General features: G+C 40.4%; 1 protein-coding gene across 15 annotated transcripts in view; it reads left to right on the forward strand.

Moving 5' to 3' along the window:
* cacna1g (calcium channel, voltage-dependent, T type, alpha 1G subunit) overlaps positions 1-17,762 on the forward strand; it is a 173,533-nt gene that overhangs the window by 140,206 nt on the left and 15,565 nt on the right. For 13 of the 15 annotated variants that reach the window (XM_084343142.1, XM_084343132.1, XM_084343135.1 and 10 more), the window contains 7 exons: positions 1,894-2,045; positions 3,959-4,068; positions 7,349-7,479; positions 10,488-10,558; positions 12,367-12,445; positions 12,773-12,894; positions 15,739-16,164. In XM_084343142.1, the coding sequence (XP_084199268.1) occupies positions 1,894-2,045; positions 3,959-4,068; positions 7,349-7,479; positions 10,488-10,558; positions 12,367-12,445; positions 12,773-12,894; positions 15,739-16,164 (1,091 nt within the window). The remainder of the gene's footprint in view (positions 1-1,893; positions 2,046-3,958; positions 4,069-7,348; positions 7,480-10,487; positions 10,559-12,366; positions 12,446-12,772; positions 12,895-15,738; positions 16,165-17,762) is intronic. The other 2 variants (XM_084343143.1, XM_084343139.1) reach the window with 1 other exon arrangement.

A 17,762-nucleotide genomic window follows, 5' to 3' on the forward strand; every position in this document is an offset into this window, starting at 1 on the left:
TCAAATACAATTGGCAACCAAATGTATTAATTAAAAATGAATTACTGTGGTTCTGGTGCAGTATGTAGTTGGCAAAGTAACTAGTAACTAAATTATTAGATAAATGTAGTGGAGTAGAAAGTACAATTTTTGCCTCCACAATGTAGTGGAGTTGAACTATTCAGTAGCAGAAAATGGAAAAACTCAAGTTAAGGGCAAGTACCTCAAAATTGTACATAAGTATAGTACTTAAGTAAATGTTCTTTGTTACATTCCATCACTGGCCACAAATCATGTGTTAGTAAATAATCTGCCTCTCTTAGATTCTTTTTAATTCGTTTTTACTAAGGAGTAGTGAATTGTGCCAAACCAACTGAAAAAAGGAATCGTTAAAAATGAACAGCAAAGGCAAAAACCCTAACTTCTAGTCCCCAGCAAGGGTAACGTCCCAAAAACGAGTCAATCCCACATTTCCCATAATGCAACTAGTAAGCATTTTTTTTATATACAGCTTCCATGTCTGCTGAACGGCCACTTCAAATTCCACACCCTAGATATACCCTTCATAATGAGTGAACTCGACTTCAAGTGTAAAATCAGGGGTCAAATTAAATTCAACTTCAGCTTTGCCCTTCATTTGTTTTTCAACTTTTACTTTCAAGGAACTTAACACTTCCTGCAGTGAGATTTCACATTAAAAGCCTCATAGCAGCTCCTAGGTCATCATTTTCATTGACAGTAGCTTAACACCGATGGAAAGAGCAGCTAAGTTGGAGGAATTTAAAGTAATTTGTGAAGAAAAATAAAATGTACATTATGCAAAATTTACTTTGTTACTTTGAGATTATTCTGAGCTCTCTATTCATAGTAAGTGTGTACCTGGAAAGGTTTATCTTTATACATTTCAGTCCCAAAATATGCAGATATACTGTACATGTTTAACATCAGGGATAGGTGGGTAGTGTGTTAACAAACTCTGCTTACTCAGCTCTCCTGTTTCTCTGATAGGATAGGGAAAACACTAGGCGCACACCATGAATTGCACACATACACGTATACACACTCGTGGGAATTGTTCCAGCCAAGCACAGCTGCAACCACAGCAGCACACCTGGGCTAATTGGGCAGAGAGGGAGTGCTCCCAACACCCAAAGGACTTTTGAGTGTGTGTCGTGTGTGTGCGTCATTCCCTTTCCCGTGTGACCTAGAGCCTCTCCTTCACTGATGGAGTGATAAGGTGATAGATGGGGTGAGCCTCCTCTCTCTTCCTCATCCTAACTCCCAGCCCATCCATCCATCCTCTCTGGATGGAGGAAAGAGGTGTGGAACAAAGTGATGGATGAGGCATGGAAAAGTTTTCTCCTGCGTGATTCCTGAGTGGAGGGAAGTGAAAGGATAAAGGGGAGGATGAGTCACGTGATGATCACAGAGACAGAGGGAGAGATGGCCAGATCACCAGATTGAGATGTCCCAACATCAGACTTCACATTGAATCTTTCTGCTGTTTATCTCCTATCACACTCACTCAAAGCTCATTTTCTATAATTGTTGATCAGAGGAGAGGCGATTTGATTTGATTAGTCACGACTGCAGACCACAGGGGGCCTTGGCCGGAGTCCCTCTTTCTCTCTGTCCATCATCTGATCTGCCCTCCCTTTTTCAAATCTCTTCACATTCCTCTCTACATATCTATCTTGAGTGACTTTAACACATTCAAGTGTAAAGGAGGGTGTTTCACTATAACAACTCTTTTTAAAGCAGCTTTGGTGGTGCCAGTCCTCAACACAGCAGGTCTACTGTAAAGTGTCCCACTGTGTTACCTCCTATCTCACTTTTTGAACTCCCCCTCCTTCTCCTCCTCCTCATTACCCCGCTCCTTGCACCCCACCCCCAACTACCTCCCACTTCCAACAGAAGCTCAGAGTAAGCCTTACTACTCCGATTACTCCCCCACCCGCCTGCTCATCCACAAGATGTGCACCAGCCACTACCTGGACCTGTTCATCACCATAGTCATAGGGCTCAACGTCATCGCCATGTCCATGGAGCACTACCAGCAGCCTGAGGTCAGATGTGGGGGGAGGAAGGTGGGGTTATGATGGGCTCTGTGCTTCAAATGTTAATACCTGGGCTTGAGTAATAATTGAAAATAATTCCTAGTGTTTGTTGTATTGGTCACTCGTTGAAATCACATATCTCACACTTGGTAAGACGGATACGGTGCAGTTTATTTGCATGAAGAGTCAGTCTTACACTGACTAAAACTGACACCCAGAATAAATGTTGACAACGTTCATTTCTGCAAACCACATATAGTATGTTTTATTTCTTTGTCTTGCAACTTTGCATTTTGATTTTCTTGATTTTCTTGATTTTCAAGTTTATGTCGTTCTTCTGGTCTTTTTAGGTTTAAGTACAAAAGTGGTTCTGTTGCAATGAACACAGTTAAATTACAGTTACAGTTGTTTTTTTTAGCCTCAAAAACAGCTGGGAAACGTGTTGTTTAAAATATACAGTAGTGTAATGCATGCAAATGTTGAAATGTCAGTCAGGTTTCTTAGCTAGCTGTTACGTTATTTTGTCCTGCCCCCTCCTAACATGGAAGTCAGCTCATACACACGTAACGTGAATGTCATATGACAAATATTATAGAAATGTTGATATGTTGGGTATGACGTTTACAAATTTAACGTAGCCATGGTTTGCAGAAGTTTAAAACACCAACATTTTTTCTCGCGGCTGGGAGTGAAATATAAGTGTTAATCTTCCTGGAACACCAGGTTTATGGTTTCAGAGTGCCAGGTTTGCAAGCTGTGCTAATGATAATAAAATACCATTGATATATAAAAAAAGAAAAATCACCTTTAAAACACATTTACTAGTTCTTTAAACAAGCGTGATAAAGGGATCAGGTCATTAGAAAAAAGAATGAAAGTAAAATAAGAATTGTAAAAGCCTGGTAAGAAAGGTAACGATGACCTACAGGGAGGTCAAAAAACTAAATATGAGATTAATAGAGGTAATAAAAAAGTACGACATACTACAAGAGTTTATAATAATGCTTCAAACTGTAAACATTTAAATTAACACAGAGTACAGCAAATTTCACCCGAAGGTAATACAAATCCATAACCTAAGGGGCTCCAGCTGGGATTTGCCTCCCACTCATTTTAGAAATATTTCTATCACTTTAACATATTGTTGGCCACCTGCTAGATCACAACCCTGTGGTGGAGGAAAAACAAAAATGACTGACAGAGGTGTAGCGACAGATTGTATTTAGTAAGATTCCACAACAGTGAAAGAAACACAGAGATGGAGTAAAAAAGAGAACAGGGTCTGCAGAACAAACATTAAGAGGAGTAGACAGTGGTATGGCATGCTAGATGGGAATGGGGTAGAGTTAGAGCTAGTAATGTATCACAAACTGGAACTAGCTGTGAATCGATGAATTGTCTCCAGTTAGAATTTTCCCTGTAGCCCACCGATTCTCTCCTCGTTTCGCCGCTAAAGGTCAGTTTTTACATGCAGATGGGCGCTGAATTCTCCCAGAGGCAAAAATGGACACTTTGATTCTAATGGCCTTTCGTAGAGAATGAGGGAGGGAGGAGCGGAGGGCCATGTGAGTGATCTATTAATGGAATTTCTAATTCCGGAGAGGAGGACAGAGTTTACAATATGGACCTTTTGGTATTTCATGCGAAGACTGTAAATTCAGGAAACTTGTATATTTACTCACCAAAAATATCCACCACAGCAAGTCATTAAGTGGGGTGAAGCCGAAAGATTATTTGTCTTTAACAAGTGAAAAAACAGCAATAGGGTGAAGCACAGCACATTTCATTAAATGTATGTCAATGAAAAACACAACTCACTCATCTAAGATAACAGAAACTGTAACGATAGCTTTACTGCCTTGTTAAGATGGATACCTGTGCAGTTTATTAATCTATAACATGTATCTCTCTGACATCTTCAGGAGTTGACTGAGGCATTGAAGATCTGTAATTACATCTTCACCCTCATCTTTGTTCTGGAGTCCGTCTTCAAGCTGGTGGCCTTCGGCTTCCGGCGCTTCTTCAAGGACAAGTCAGTATTTGAGTAACTGCCGTGCTTCCCAGTGTTATGTAACCTTTTCCAAACACCTTGGACGCAAATCAGACAGTAATCCTGAATAAACATTTACCTCCCAGTTTAGGGTTTTGACATTTTAGTGGATGTGATATTGTAATAGATTGGTGGGTAAAGGTACCTTTCTTTAACCCGTGAGTCATGTGGAAAATCTGAGGCAGCATTCGCAGAGCTTAAATGAGCTTTTTCTTAGGTGCTTTGGTGGATGGTTCTCACTGAGGCCTGCATGAATACAAACGGCCTCGTTAAACACCCATAAAACATGCTGCCTTAGATGATTTCATAGCTTTGAAATCCCTGGCGTCCCCCTGAAAACCGCACAATAATGCACAAACACAATCACAACAGCACAAATGTTGACATCACACATACAGTACATGAATATACACACAAACACACACATACACCTCAGCGGAGGCATCATGTTATTGGACTCAAGCTGACCACCAAGGGCTCCATGATGTCCATTCTCTTTGCCAGAGTAGACCATTATCCTTTTTGGATTTGGCAGCAGTCCCTTTTGATAGTACCTCACTGCACACATGCTGCACACAGGTACACACAAAGAGATAAAAACACCATTTAGCCCGAGGGATAATGTTGCACTCTCCATTTAATTTTAAGTTGATTTTCTTGTGTTGATCTAAATGAGTATCTGAAAGATGAACAGATATGTCTCGTGGACTCTAAGAAAGAGAAAAGCCTGCTTGTGGAGAAGGAACAATGGAAATGTCAAACCTGATTTGTACGACCACCCACCGCTGTCTGACTCAAATTTTACACTCTCATTCTCTTCCAAACAATGTGTTCAGTGCACATTTATTGCACAGGGGCTGGAAAATCAGATTTGGTCCCAACACTTTGATCTGAAGTCAGTCCCAGTATCTGTGAGAACAAGTAGCCTGCTGATTCCTGATTGGATCAAATCTATCTTTATGATACACTAAAATTAAATGATACTTTTGCTGCCTCATAACACTTCAACTTTCTGCACACTCCAATGCATCCTGAAAATCTTCCTTGTCTAAATTTAAAGTTTATGAGATTATTTTATTGTTTAAAAACTAATAAAAACTCCAGTAAAACCTAGAGGTTTGGCTTTATCCTGTAATCTCCATATAATTAAAGTGATACTTCACACAAAATCTTAGTCTTAAATCTTAGAGTATTAAATAGCTTGTAAGAACACTCTAGTACACAGCTTATGTTTGTTGCTATGAATGATCATGCATGTGCAGTGACAAAACAGATCAGATCATTTCAAATCAACAGGACGGTAAAGGAACCTGATTACATTGGATGAGGTGAAAAGCCACAGGTTGGTGCAGTGGTGTGGGAGTGTCACTCCATGGTCCGTGTTTGAGATGTGTCAGGGACTCAGGCTGATCAGTTTGCCAAAAATCGAAGCGGCTATGTTGTTATGCAACTGGCAAGCTGGTCTTACTAGTGATCACTTGTCCTCGACAGATTCAAAATAACAGTAAACAACCAGGATGAAGCAGATCATTGCTGTGTTTTAAACTGGGGGACAAGACTGAACCGAAGTGGAAGTGAAACTTAATGCTACGCAATCTGTTGTGTTCCCTCTGTAGTATGTATCCATGCTAAATAACGTGTCCTGCCACTGACCCGTTCTACTCATGTTCTACTCTACTTATGATCTCTGGTCATGCCTCTGCCACAGTAGATTAAGCATGCCAGTGCTACCGTGATCATCAGCATCCAGGGATGTGTTTTAAACTGGTGCACAATGCCAAACTCAGTGAATTAACACGACACATTATGTTACACTCCACTGTGGCTTTAGTCATAGTCTGATCGCCAGCTTATGTGATTGGCCACCGCAACGTGACAGTGGCCAATCACATCACATGACTTTCTACAAAAGTTGAGTCGGATTCAACTTTTTCGCCACAGTCTGCTGCATTTTTTGGGGAACCCCCTGCAGCCGCACTGCTGCAGCCAAAACGGACTACATTCATTAAGATGAATGGGAAAACCTGAGTTTTCACCACGCCGCCAGATCCAATGTAAATCCAGCCTTAGTGAAAAACAGTTTTCATTGTAATATCCCTGACAAAAGTCTGAAAATGCAAAATTTACTCATTAGTATTCTTAAAGAAACAGTTTGGGGAAATATTTATAAGCTGTCTGAGAGTTAGATCAAAAGATTGGTACCACTTTCACCTGTCTACCAAAATATAAAAACTGCTGCCAGCTATACTGGCTCTGTTTGAAGGTATCAAAATCCATCAAATACCAGCACCTCTAAAGCGCCTTATTATATCACATAATATTCATTTCCATATGTAATTATAGCGACAGTATATCACATTATATCTTGTTGCTTTACATCTCGCAACCGTAGGGTGCCATGCAACCAGAATTCCAATCCATCAAGTCATGGCGCCTGGCCAAGAAACAGACAGTTTTGTTGTTATACTTTGGTTTTTGTATGGATTACGTTCAAAAGGTGTGAAGAGCTCATTAATTAGCCTTGGAGGTGGATTCAGTTACCTTTGAACGGAGCGAGACTAGCTGTTTTGCCCTGTTTCCAGTCATTATGGTAAGCTAACCTCTACTATCTGTGGTATCGATCTTTATATCTAACTCCCAACAATCTTTAGTTAATGAGCTCCTCTAAACAGCAAGTCGGTGACATGAAAGTACAGGGTTAGTTTATATTTATAATTTTTTTTTCATAAGTGTATGATCACCTGAAACTGAAGTACAGTTGTGATTTCTTTACGTTAGAATGAGCCTTTTAAATCTACAGAGGGAGCAGGTCCACTTCCACAGAGGCCACCATGTTTCACCACCACGTTTCTACAGTTGCTGTAGGTTCTCCCCTTTAGTCTTGGAAGGGAAGGGAAGGATGAGGCAATGCCATTTGCCACCTCAGCTCTAGATGTCACTAAATCTGACACACTTAAATATGTGAATGGATCATTGAATGGCAGGTGCTACAACATGTCTGCAATAATGAAATTAGCTGGTTTGGCTCTGGTTTCTGAGAAGTGTGGGGTTATGAGTACTTTAAGAGCAAGTGGAGTTATTTATTTTGAAGTCAAAATTGAATTGTAACTCTTTTCTTATTCAAATCCAGGTGAAGTTACTCATCACCATATTAAAGACAAAGATTTTGACAAGTTGCTTGGATCAGATTTTGCAGCCATTGGACAGACGGATATCTAAGTCAGTGTTAGGGATTGATGAGTGTGTGTGTTTGTGTGTGTAGGTGGAACCAGCTGGATCTGGTCATAGTGCTGCTGTCCATCATGGGCATCACTCTGGAGAAGATTGAGGAGGCTTCTCTACCAATCAACCCCACCATCATCCGCATCATGAGAGTGCTGAGGATCGCACGAGGTACGACCACCCTGTCCATCCATCCAACCATCCATCCATCCATCCATCCCAACCCCTACCTGACACACTCTCTCTCACACACACATACACACTCTGGTCACTTTCACAGTGCTGCACTTTTAAGATGCCTTGTAAAATATCCACGTCCCTGGGACTCCCGCTTTGTTATTTTTGCATGACAGGTCTCAGCAGGGTTCGGGCAGGGTGTGAGTCGACCAGATGGCACCGAGAAACACAGTCAGCTGACAAACACAGCACTGGGAGGGAGCAGAGAGAGAGAATGATATACAGATAAAACTGAAGAGGGAGAGGGGTGAGGAGAGATAGCTGAGGGTGGGAGAGAGCCAAGACACATTATGACAGTAAATGAATTAAGCTGCGAGAGGTAGACTAGGTATGGAGGGAATAAATGAGAAGAGAGAGGGAAGAGAGGAAAAATCAAAGGAAGAGGCAGGGATGATAAATAACTTCTGACCTGAAAATAGATTAGAAAAGGATGGAAAGAAGTCGGAAAGAGGAGCAATTGATGCTAGAGCGAATAAAGTTGAGATGAAGTGAATGAGGATAATGAGAGATAAATGGATGGAGGGATGGTTTGTAGGTGGGTTAGAGAGATAGAGGGAATGCTGTGTATCTGGAGGGAGAATAAATGGAGGAAAAGAGTGGAGGAGAAAGGTCAAGTTAAAAAGACAGGATGGATTTGGCAGGAGGAAGAGGAAAAGCTAAACTGACCGTGTGCTTCAGGCTGATTACTTGTCCAGGTAATTAAAGATAAGAGAAGCCTGGAAGGGAGTTAACGGGAGGAAGAGATGGGGAGAGCTGAGAAGAAGAGGAGATAAGACGGACAGGAGGGAGGCTCATCTGTTTTGTCTGATTACTGAATGTGTAATAACAGGAGTAGCATGGAAGTCGTTATTGATTACTGTCACATAGAGGACCGGGCACATACACGTCATCTTGTTGTGTTTAGATGGGCACAGTAAGCAACTCCATTTTCTATCTGGCATCACCATGTATCTCATATTCAGACAGTATGTAGATCTGATTTAGCTGGATTCAATTTACACAATGGCTCCATCCTAATCACATTCGATCATCCTCGCCGATTTCAAGTTTCATCTTATTTTAATGTTTCCGCTGTTTAAACATCGATCCTTTTCAAGCTGCTTCTCAGTAGCTGTGCCTGGATCTACAGTGTAGTATTAATCACAAGTACTGTACTTAAGTGCAATTTTGAGGTACTGGTACTTTACATGACTATTTCTATTTTCTGCTTAAAACTTCCACTCCACTACATTTTGGAGGCACATTATTCACTTTTTACTCAACTACATTTATGTGATAACTTAAGTTAATAATTACTTTGCAGATTGTATGCTACATCAGAGCCAAAGTAGCACATTTTTAGATTAATTAATTTTATCGGCAATCAGATAAAAGAAAAAAAATTCTGATAATTAATAATGTTGTGAACGGATCTGACAATTGACCAGGCCGATAATTGACCCATATATACTCTATACATACATGGAAATATTTGTATAAGTCACCTTTACTTACTTTTGATTCTTAAGTACATTTATTGCCAGAAAATTACTGTTGATACTAAAGTGGCTATAATTTGAGATTCCTTCAAGACTTTTTTATATTTATATTTATTATATAAGTTTTTAACACAGTATCTTTTTATCATTCTTACTCAAGTATGACTTTTGTTTACATTTTACAAAACTGCATATAAAACACATGCCAGTAATATATGCAGTAACACACAAAATATCTAATATCAGCTCCATATTGAGGAACTACAACATTAATGCTCTTGCAGGCATTCATCTCTGATTAAAACAAAACATATAATAGTCTCAAATAATATAACACTGTGAATGAAGCCATTCTGCAAAATGAGAAGCTTCTTTCACTTTTTATACGTTAAGTATATTTTGTCATGTTGCTTTTTGTACTTTTGCTTAAGCAACACTGAGAATTAAGGACTTTAATATTCATGCATTGTGGTATTTATACTTTTACTTAAGTAAAGGATTAGAACCATTTTACACCACACACACAGTCCTGATGAGAGGTATAATCAGGCAAGTGCACACCAGTATTGGTTTTATTGTCTGTAGAAAAAGTGTCAGTGTAAGTAATACAGTTAATGCTGTATTCAATGTTGCTGCTTAGTTTTAGAGCCCTGGTATTGTGCATTAGAATAGTATGGTTTATTAGCTAATATTGTAAGTAAAACCTACTGTGACAACAATATGATCCCAGTCCAGACAATTTCCATTCCCTGCTGTATTTTGTAAGCATACAAGGTCTTTGTACATTTATATTGCTCCTGCGTAAAGGAATAGTTTGACATTTTTGGAAAGAATTTGATGAGAAGATTTATGCCACTTTCATGTCAGTGTGGTCAATGTAAGGGTTTGATCAACAGCCAGTTAGCTTAGCTTAGCCCAAAGTCTCGAAGCCAGGGGAAACTGCTAACCTTTCTTGATCCAAAGATTAAAAAATCTGCCTACCAGCACCAGTAAATGTTGCCATGAACATGTCATATCTCGTTTGTTGGAACCATTTCCTCCTAGACCAGTGACTTTCTGAAGTTTTCTCATTGTTGTGCGGTTGGCAGCCAATGAAGACTCCTGGAAGTCGCTGGCCCAGGTCAAGAAAAACTCATTTTTTTGTGAATCTCTACTTTTCCATTAATTATTATGCATTATCTGTCAATCCTGATGTACCTCTGTTGGTACCCCAATGCCGCCCAGTGACCTCATCAAACTGCAACCCCAATCTGGAGGATATGACCTCAATCAGGCTACCTAAAATCTTCATGTTTTTTAATAAAAGGAAATCTTTTACTGACAGAGCTGGCTTAGTCTGAGTCCTTTCACTTTCACAGAAGGCGTGATGGCACAAGCCCCTGTCCTCTTATGTAAGACCGAACAATCTTAATATTGGTAAGACACTTTTTCATTTTCTCCATGCGTATGTGTGTCCCCCCACAGTATTGAAGCTCTTGAAGATGGCGGTTGGGATGAGAGCTTTGCTGGACACCGTTATGCAAGCCCTGCCTCAGGTACACAGTCAAATCTGTTAAATAACATCCACCAAAGCCGATTAATTCTCTTTTCCTTCCTCCTCAGTATTTTTCTCCATGGATCTTTCACTTCCTAACACGTCCCACAGAAGCTGTCCCTAAAATTACCTCCCAGAGGCATTCCTTTTTCAGTATTTATTCTTCTGTTTCAGGGCGCTGTTGTTTCCCGTGAGCTTTTTTGCCAACTCTAGAGACCCTTATTTGCATAACCAGCTCCCTGCAGAGATTGGGAAATGATTGTAGCTTGAGGCTTTGTTTTGAACGATGGTGGGTGGATTTGAGGGTGGTGGAGTTTGTAAATTAGAACAACTTCGGCAGTGTTTGGACTGAGGAGAAAAAATAACGCTCCTCTGTTCACAGAATTCTTTGATACAACCTCTGTCTGTCACTCAGAGAGAGATTGAGTGTTGTTCTATGCTAATTCCACCGGGAGCTTGTCAGCAATGTTCATAGTAAATAAATCTGTTGATAAGGGTGGTGGGACTATGAGCAGTAGCAGGAGCAACAAACCCCTAAACTTTCCATTACTAAAACCCCTCTCTGACTGTATTTAATGGTGCAATATGTAAGAATTTTAGTTGACAACATTTAAAACAATATTTATCAACAGAAAGTGAAGGAATTATTACGCTTGTGTACTGTTTTGTTGAGATATCTATTGAAGTTAGAGTGCTAACCAGCTACCCCCAGCCCATCATTGTCCAATGTGCTAGTGATGTAAACACCAACACTTCCCGAGCTCCTAGTCCAGACAGCTAGCTGCATGGCAAACTGAGCTACTTAGCAAATGGCAGCAACACTTAGCGGTTACTGAGGTGATGTACTGTCCCTTTTTTTTTTTTTTTTGAGTATGAATTTGACAGTGCCAATTCTTGCATGTTGCACCTTTAAAGCTGTTATTTCCGATGATCTTTTTCACTGTTGTCCCAGATCAACTGTGCTTTTCACTCTTCATATCTATATCTATTCAGAATTTTGCTTCTTCTGCTCTTCACTCCTTCATGTCATTCACACATGACACATAGCACATGTAGCACAAGAAACTCGTAGTAATGTTTAAAACAATGCGTCCTTTATTTGAGATAGGCTGCAGGTAGACAGAAGCAGCCTCTCATTCAAGCTCATTTCAGTTTTGTCAGTTTTTGTCAGTTGTAGCTAGCTAGCTAATTAAGCTAAGCTGGTAGCATGAAGAATTGTTTAAAAATGCTTTCTCCAACTCAGCTGACTTTTTCATATTTTCAGCTGACTTTCCCATTACAAACCCTGGGGAGGGGTACATGGCTACATCTACAGACACAATAACATGCTAAAAGACTGCAGCTAAATCTGCATCAGTCAAGTAAACATTCTAGCCAGATATGCTAACGTTACAGCTGAAAATCATATTAACTACTATGACAAGTATTTAATACATCCTTACATCTTTTGTCTTGTTTTTCTGGTTTTGGAAAGGGAAACAAGAAACCATCACCAAACTCTTTAGATAAGGAGTATCTCTCTTTCTGCAGCCCAATGTTCACCGCTTCAACACGCAGAGAAATCCAAAGCTCAACAGGCCCGCTGTGCCTTCCAGTTGCTAAGCTATGATTGGACAATTTCTGTCCGGGGTTGAGTTTAGTAAATGGCCAATTGCCATAGCTTACATTTCCTTCTGGCTGCTTCGTCATGCTACTCCCATTTGTTTTCTCACTGGAATGAGCTGTTTGTTGTCCCTTGTTATTAGTATATTTTGCCAGGGATTTCTCTCCTCTGACTAATCCCTCTCTCTTCCTGTTGTCTCTCTGCAGGTGGGGAATCTGGGTCTTCTCTTCATGCTCCTCTTCTTTATCTTTGCAGCACTGGGAGTGGAGCTGTTTGGTGACTTGAGTAAGGGCACATGCACCATGCATACAGGCAAACAAGACAAAGCTGAAACAAAGATCCACACATATACATACCACTCAGTCCATGCACAGGCATGCACGTTAATTGTTTTTTTGAAATACCTTATTGATTTTTCTGACTGATGTCTAACTGAAGCAAGTAGCTTTCAAGTAAAACAATAGTACAACAGTCATTATTTCATTGCAAAGCCAAGTCGTTGACAACTGAAAAGCCACAAAAAGCATCATCTTTTATCTTCATGTCTCTCCTTTACTGCCTGACTATTCTTGTCCTACCATATCCCCTCCCTGCTCCTCCTTGTCTCCCCAGTTTGCGATGAGCTCCACCCATGTGAAGGTCTGGGGCGCTATGCTACATTCAAAAACTTTGGGATGGCATTTCTGCTGCTCTTCAGAGTTTCCACTGGAGACAACTGGAATGGCATAATGAAGGTGAAACTACCACTGCAGGCATACAAACACATAATGCATTTTCATTCCTCCACATGTGCACATACATTCATCTGGAACACAAGAGGCAGATCTAGTGGTGATGTGTTGGTACTGTATGTTCTCCACATACATACCAACACATCAGCTTACCCAATTTCTGCAGATGACTAAAAATACTTTTTCCTCAGGGTCCAACAATAGTTGGTAGTAAATATTAGCCTTTGCTGTACTTTTCAAGTGCTATATTTGTTCAAAATGTGGCTTGCAGCAGATGGTAAGTTGCCAGTTACCTTTAAATAACTTCTAATATGGTTGTTTGTCTTTCTTCTATGTTCTATTTCAGGCCACTATCCCTACCAATCACATTTATATTGCACAATTATGCAACGCACTTAAGTTCAGTGCCAATGTTCAGTGCCAGTAGAAGTGGTGTGGTCTTTATGTAATGAAGGAGAAAGTAAGAGCGTGGAGGTCATGGTGATGGATGGGCAAATAGTGCATCTGACTTTCACACCAGAGAACCAACTTAATGTCCTGTTTTTAGGCTTTTGTACTGTGATCCTGATCTTTCCCTAATTTTAACCATGAAGCTATTTGTGATTATCCATGCATGAATACAGCAGCCGTGCTAGCTGCTCTGTGAGGCTGAACTGGCTAAATACTAATGCAGAATGCATGTTTAAGCTTGTATGTTACTGTATGTACCAATTCTACACCATCACTGTCCAAATGAAAAAACTTTGACCTGCTGGTGGCGCTGGATAAATACCTGATCACCCAAGTCAGCAGGCTTATTTCTTTGTCCACATAAATTTCACCAAAAATTAAAAATGTCAACTTCATGGTTACACAAAGTCAGGGATTTTCCAACTTTTTTTCAGGCCAAAAACCCATTAGCTGACTGCCTATACCTCCTATATTTGATAGCAGCATTTGTAGCAAGGCTATTGTTAGGCACATTAGCTTCACCCTCTGTATTTTCCCCGGCAGTTTCTGCGGTGGAAGGTATGTCAGAGTCTCGTACTTGATAAGTTCCAAAATAATCCATTGTGGCTTACAAGAAAGTCTGTACACTTGGGGATAATGATACTATAATAATATAACTGGCCAATATGTTTCAACAACATGTAGTTAGATGTGTAGCGCTGTTCCCCCCACATTTATGAAATATTATTAAGCACCTGTTAAAAGGAGCACCACCTACATTGATTGACATTGACTTCCATCTCTGCCATGTAGGAAAACACAAATACAACAACTTAATTCAAGTTATTTACTAACCTAACTAAACATAAAAATATATGTACATATATACAACTTAAATGGAAATGATGAGACATAAATTAACTGTAAGTTTAGTTATTAAACTATTGCCGACAGAATGAATGAATCAATGAAGGAATTTTATAAAAACGTTCCAAAAACGCAAGAAGAGGAACTTAGATCATAAAAAGCAAAAAATCATGTAAGACTTAGCTCTGCATCAACTCTCACACATAACGCATCAAGATGGTTATTTCCTACTTTTCCACGGTAACGGATTGGCTGATAATGATGCTCCCCGGAAAGCGCCCAGCATGGCAGGTAGACTCGCCAAGAAATCTTCAGGATCCGTAGAGACAGCCAGATGATAACTGTACAGTAGGTTCAGTGAAGCTTCTTCAGGATGATGAATCCAGGCTCAGTCAAGGCCTTTTGGAGGCCACAGAGGAAACACAGCATGTGTTCTCCGGTCTTGTTGCGTTCAGCGACAGGCTGCACAGTCGGGATGCATGGAGCCATAAAAATCTTCAAAAGTCTAAAAGTTAAGTAATTTTTTTTAAAAAAGAGGAGAAAAATTCATGATTATTCATATAGCAAAGGGCGGGCTTTGCTTGTTGCTTTTAGGAATCTATGCAGTCTTTCTTCTCAGTTCAGAGTTCATTCTAGAGCTTTGTTTAGTCTTCAGTTAAAAGCGAAAAACAAAAGCCAGCACCCGTAATACCTGTTGACCCAAAAGGGTGATGAGCAGAAACCAAGAGTCGGGACAACAGACAGAAGAAAAGAGAGAGAGCCAGAACGTGTGGTAAAGTTTTATAGTGTAGGGCTGTGTTTTGGAAGAAAAAGGATCTTTACCGCTCTTTTACTGATTACTAATTAATTCCTTTGTGCGGAAAGAGAACTGGCCTCTACTTGAAGCAGAGTTTAATAATATCAAAACGATTACATGTTCTGAAACACAAGATATATACATTTACACATTTAAGTAGATAGTTCTAGAGGGGTCTAATGAACATCTCTGTGGATGGAGTCGCTGTCTGGAGAGCAAACAAAGTTGTTACTCTCCCAGAGTTGGTGGACGAGGCTGGACTTCTTAGGTCTGTTCCTTGTCTTGCTTGACATCCTTCCTCCTTAACCTCAAGGGTTATTGTGTAGTATGTCTCTGTGCACACCAAGCCGTTTGATTAAAGCATCAAAATGTTAATAAACGTTTCTTTGTACATTCCTGTCTTCAGTCCTCTACAGCTGACTAGTTCACCATTACGATAGGTGTTGAACAGTTACTTAATGTGCATTTATGTTAGCTTGCTCACATCATTGCACAAAGGTTCATGGTTAGATTACCATCAATGTTAAAAAAAAAAAAAAACTATAATTGACCGTGCAATATGTCATGGCAATTGGTTGGTTAAGATATTTCAGGACTGACTGACTGACACAACATTGCCATTTGACATTTAGAACTGTCAATATTTAACGAAATGTTGGGTTTTCCAGAATCATCTTATATCAGTGTTCTGATTGGCTGTTAGCTCATACAGCTTTCATTTATGCCTACATGTCTTGTTTTCATGCTTCGTTCAGGACACGTTAAGGGACTGCGCTGGTGACACCACCACCACCTGCTACAACACTGTGGTCTCTCCCATCTACTTCGTCTCCTTTGTTTTGACCGCTCAGTTCGTCCTGGTCAACGTTGTCATTGCCGTCCTGATGAAGCATCTGGAGGAGAGCAACAAGGAAGCCAAGGAGGAGGCGGAGCTGGAGGCAGAGTTGGAGCTGGAGAACAGGCTCCAAGCGGAAGAAATGGCAACAAGGTCACCCCAGCTCAACCCAATGACACCGGTCATGGACAGGTCAAGTTCTGGGGGTTCCCCCTGGAGGTCAACAGGAGGAGGGGACATGGAGCAGGAAAGGGATGGTCCTATGGACTCACCCACTGCTGATATAACCAGAGACACTGTAAACATCCAAGCAGACCCTGCTTCATGCCTGGACACCCCGCTGGAGGTGATAAATCTTTTATGTTTTGCTTGTGCATCTTGTATATGTGTATTATCTAGAGTCTATTTCTTGGTTGTGGTTTGAAGGTATTTTTTTAGAATGCTTCCCTCATTAGCGGTGTTTACATGTTTTCCAAAAACAAAACTCTGGTTTTGTGTGTGCATAAAGGGGAATTGCGGTGTCCTGGGTGAGTTGTTCATCTGGATTGTTATATAGTTATATATAGTTATATAGCCAGCCATTACTGGAAATAAACTGTAGCTAGAGAATTTATTTCCTCTAGGTAAACTTTAAACTCCTCGTGTTTCCAGCGTTGTCTTGCTGCAACAGCTCACCTCTCCTAAGATTTCAGATGGAGACTTGTGTTGTTTCTGGTTACAGAAATGATCTATTTATTTAAGAAAAAGTTATAACTCTGTAATAATTTCCTTAATGTTGTCAGACAACCTCAGCATATCAGTGGCAAAAACAAGCACTTTCAGCGAATTTAGCTTTGACGGTCGGAGTTGCATTGCAGCCATTGCATACGTTGAGGCGATCTGCTGGACTGATTCCAAAACTGTTGGTTAATATGAATCATTTAGACATCAAAATACTGTAGGTAAACATTAGGTCCACGTTTGAAAATACCATTTCCTTTGAGCATTCCCCTTTAATGTTTATTATTGTAAAACAGATCATTCGTAGATTTTAAATAAAGCTTGTTTAGCTAGTTTAGATATTTGCAATAACCCCATGTCAAATGTGGTTGACATAGAGATTCATTTATAATACAATTAATACCACTGTTGGCTCAGTATATGTAAGGATACGATTCACATCATTGCACACAAGTAAAGGTGAGGCACATTCAGGTAACTTCTAGGTAAGGTCATTCCATTCTCAGTGGCTAATGCAGCATCTTGGGCGACATGACAGATGCTCCGAAGTCACTTTCTGCTGGGGGCCAGGCTGTGCGGTCAGTCAGATGACCCCCAAAGTCTCTGGTCATTAGTCCTGACTCCGGTCCAAACCATCAGTTAACTCTCTGGGATGCTGAGCACGCTGGATTGTATCTGAAATAATGGATTTCTTGGGAGGAATGTCCCTTTACTGCCTCAGTATACAAACTGTGATCTAAACGTAAACAAACTATAGCGGATATGACCATATTAGGACATTCACTACACACTCTGGCACCATGTAAGTTGATACATATATGTGTGATTAACTTATCGCCCTCAGATATTAGACGTGTAGTAATGAATGCATTGTTATGGTTCATGTCAAGTCAATTGTGTATACAGAAAATCTCCTGGATATGCAAATTCCTTTGTAACCCATACTGACCTGCATCAGGATGGTTAACAGTTTGTGTGCGTGCATGACTGTGTGCGTCTGTGTGTATGTGAGTGTAGCTGGTCCCTGTAGAGCACATGCCAGTCATAGATAGGTCACAGTGCCATGGGAAAGCTGGACCACGGGGCCTTGTTGTTCACTTCAACAGCTATTTCTAGTCAGCAGAGAACTTTTTAGGGATAGGAAGTAGAGGTCTCGCCGTCGTTATGTTTCCCTCTCTAAGATGTTATCCGTCTTCCACTGCCGCTCCTCTAAAACTTGTGTGG

This window comes from Pagrus pagrus (assembly GCF_965226575.1).
Source record: "Pagrus pagrus genome assembly, chromosome: 21".
Taxonomy (NCBI): Eukaryota; Metazoa; Chordata; class Actinopteri; order Spariformes; family Sparidae; genus Pagrus; species Pagrus pagrus.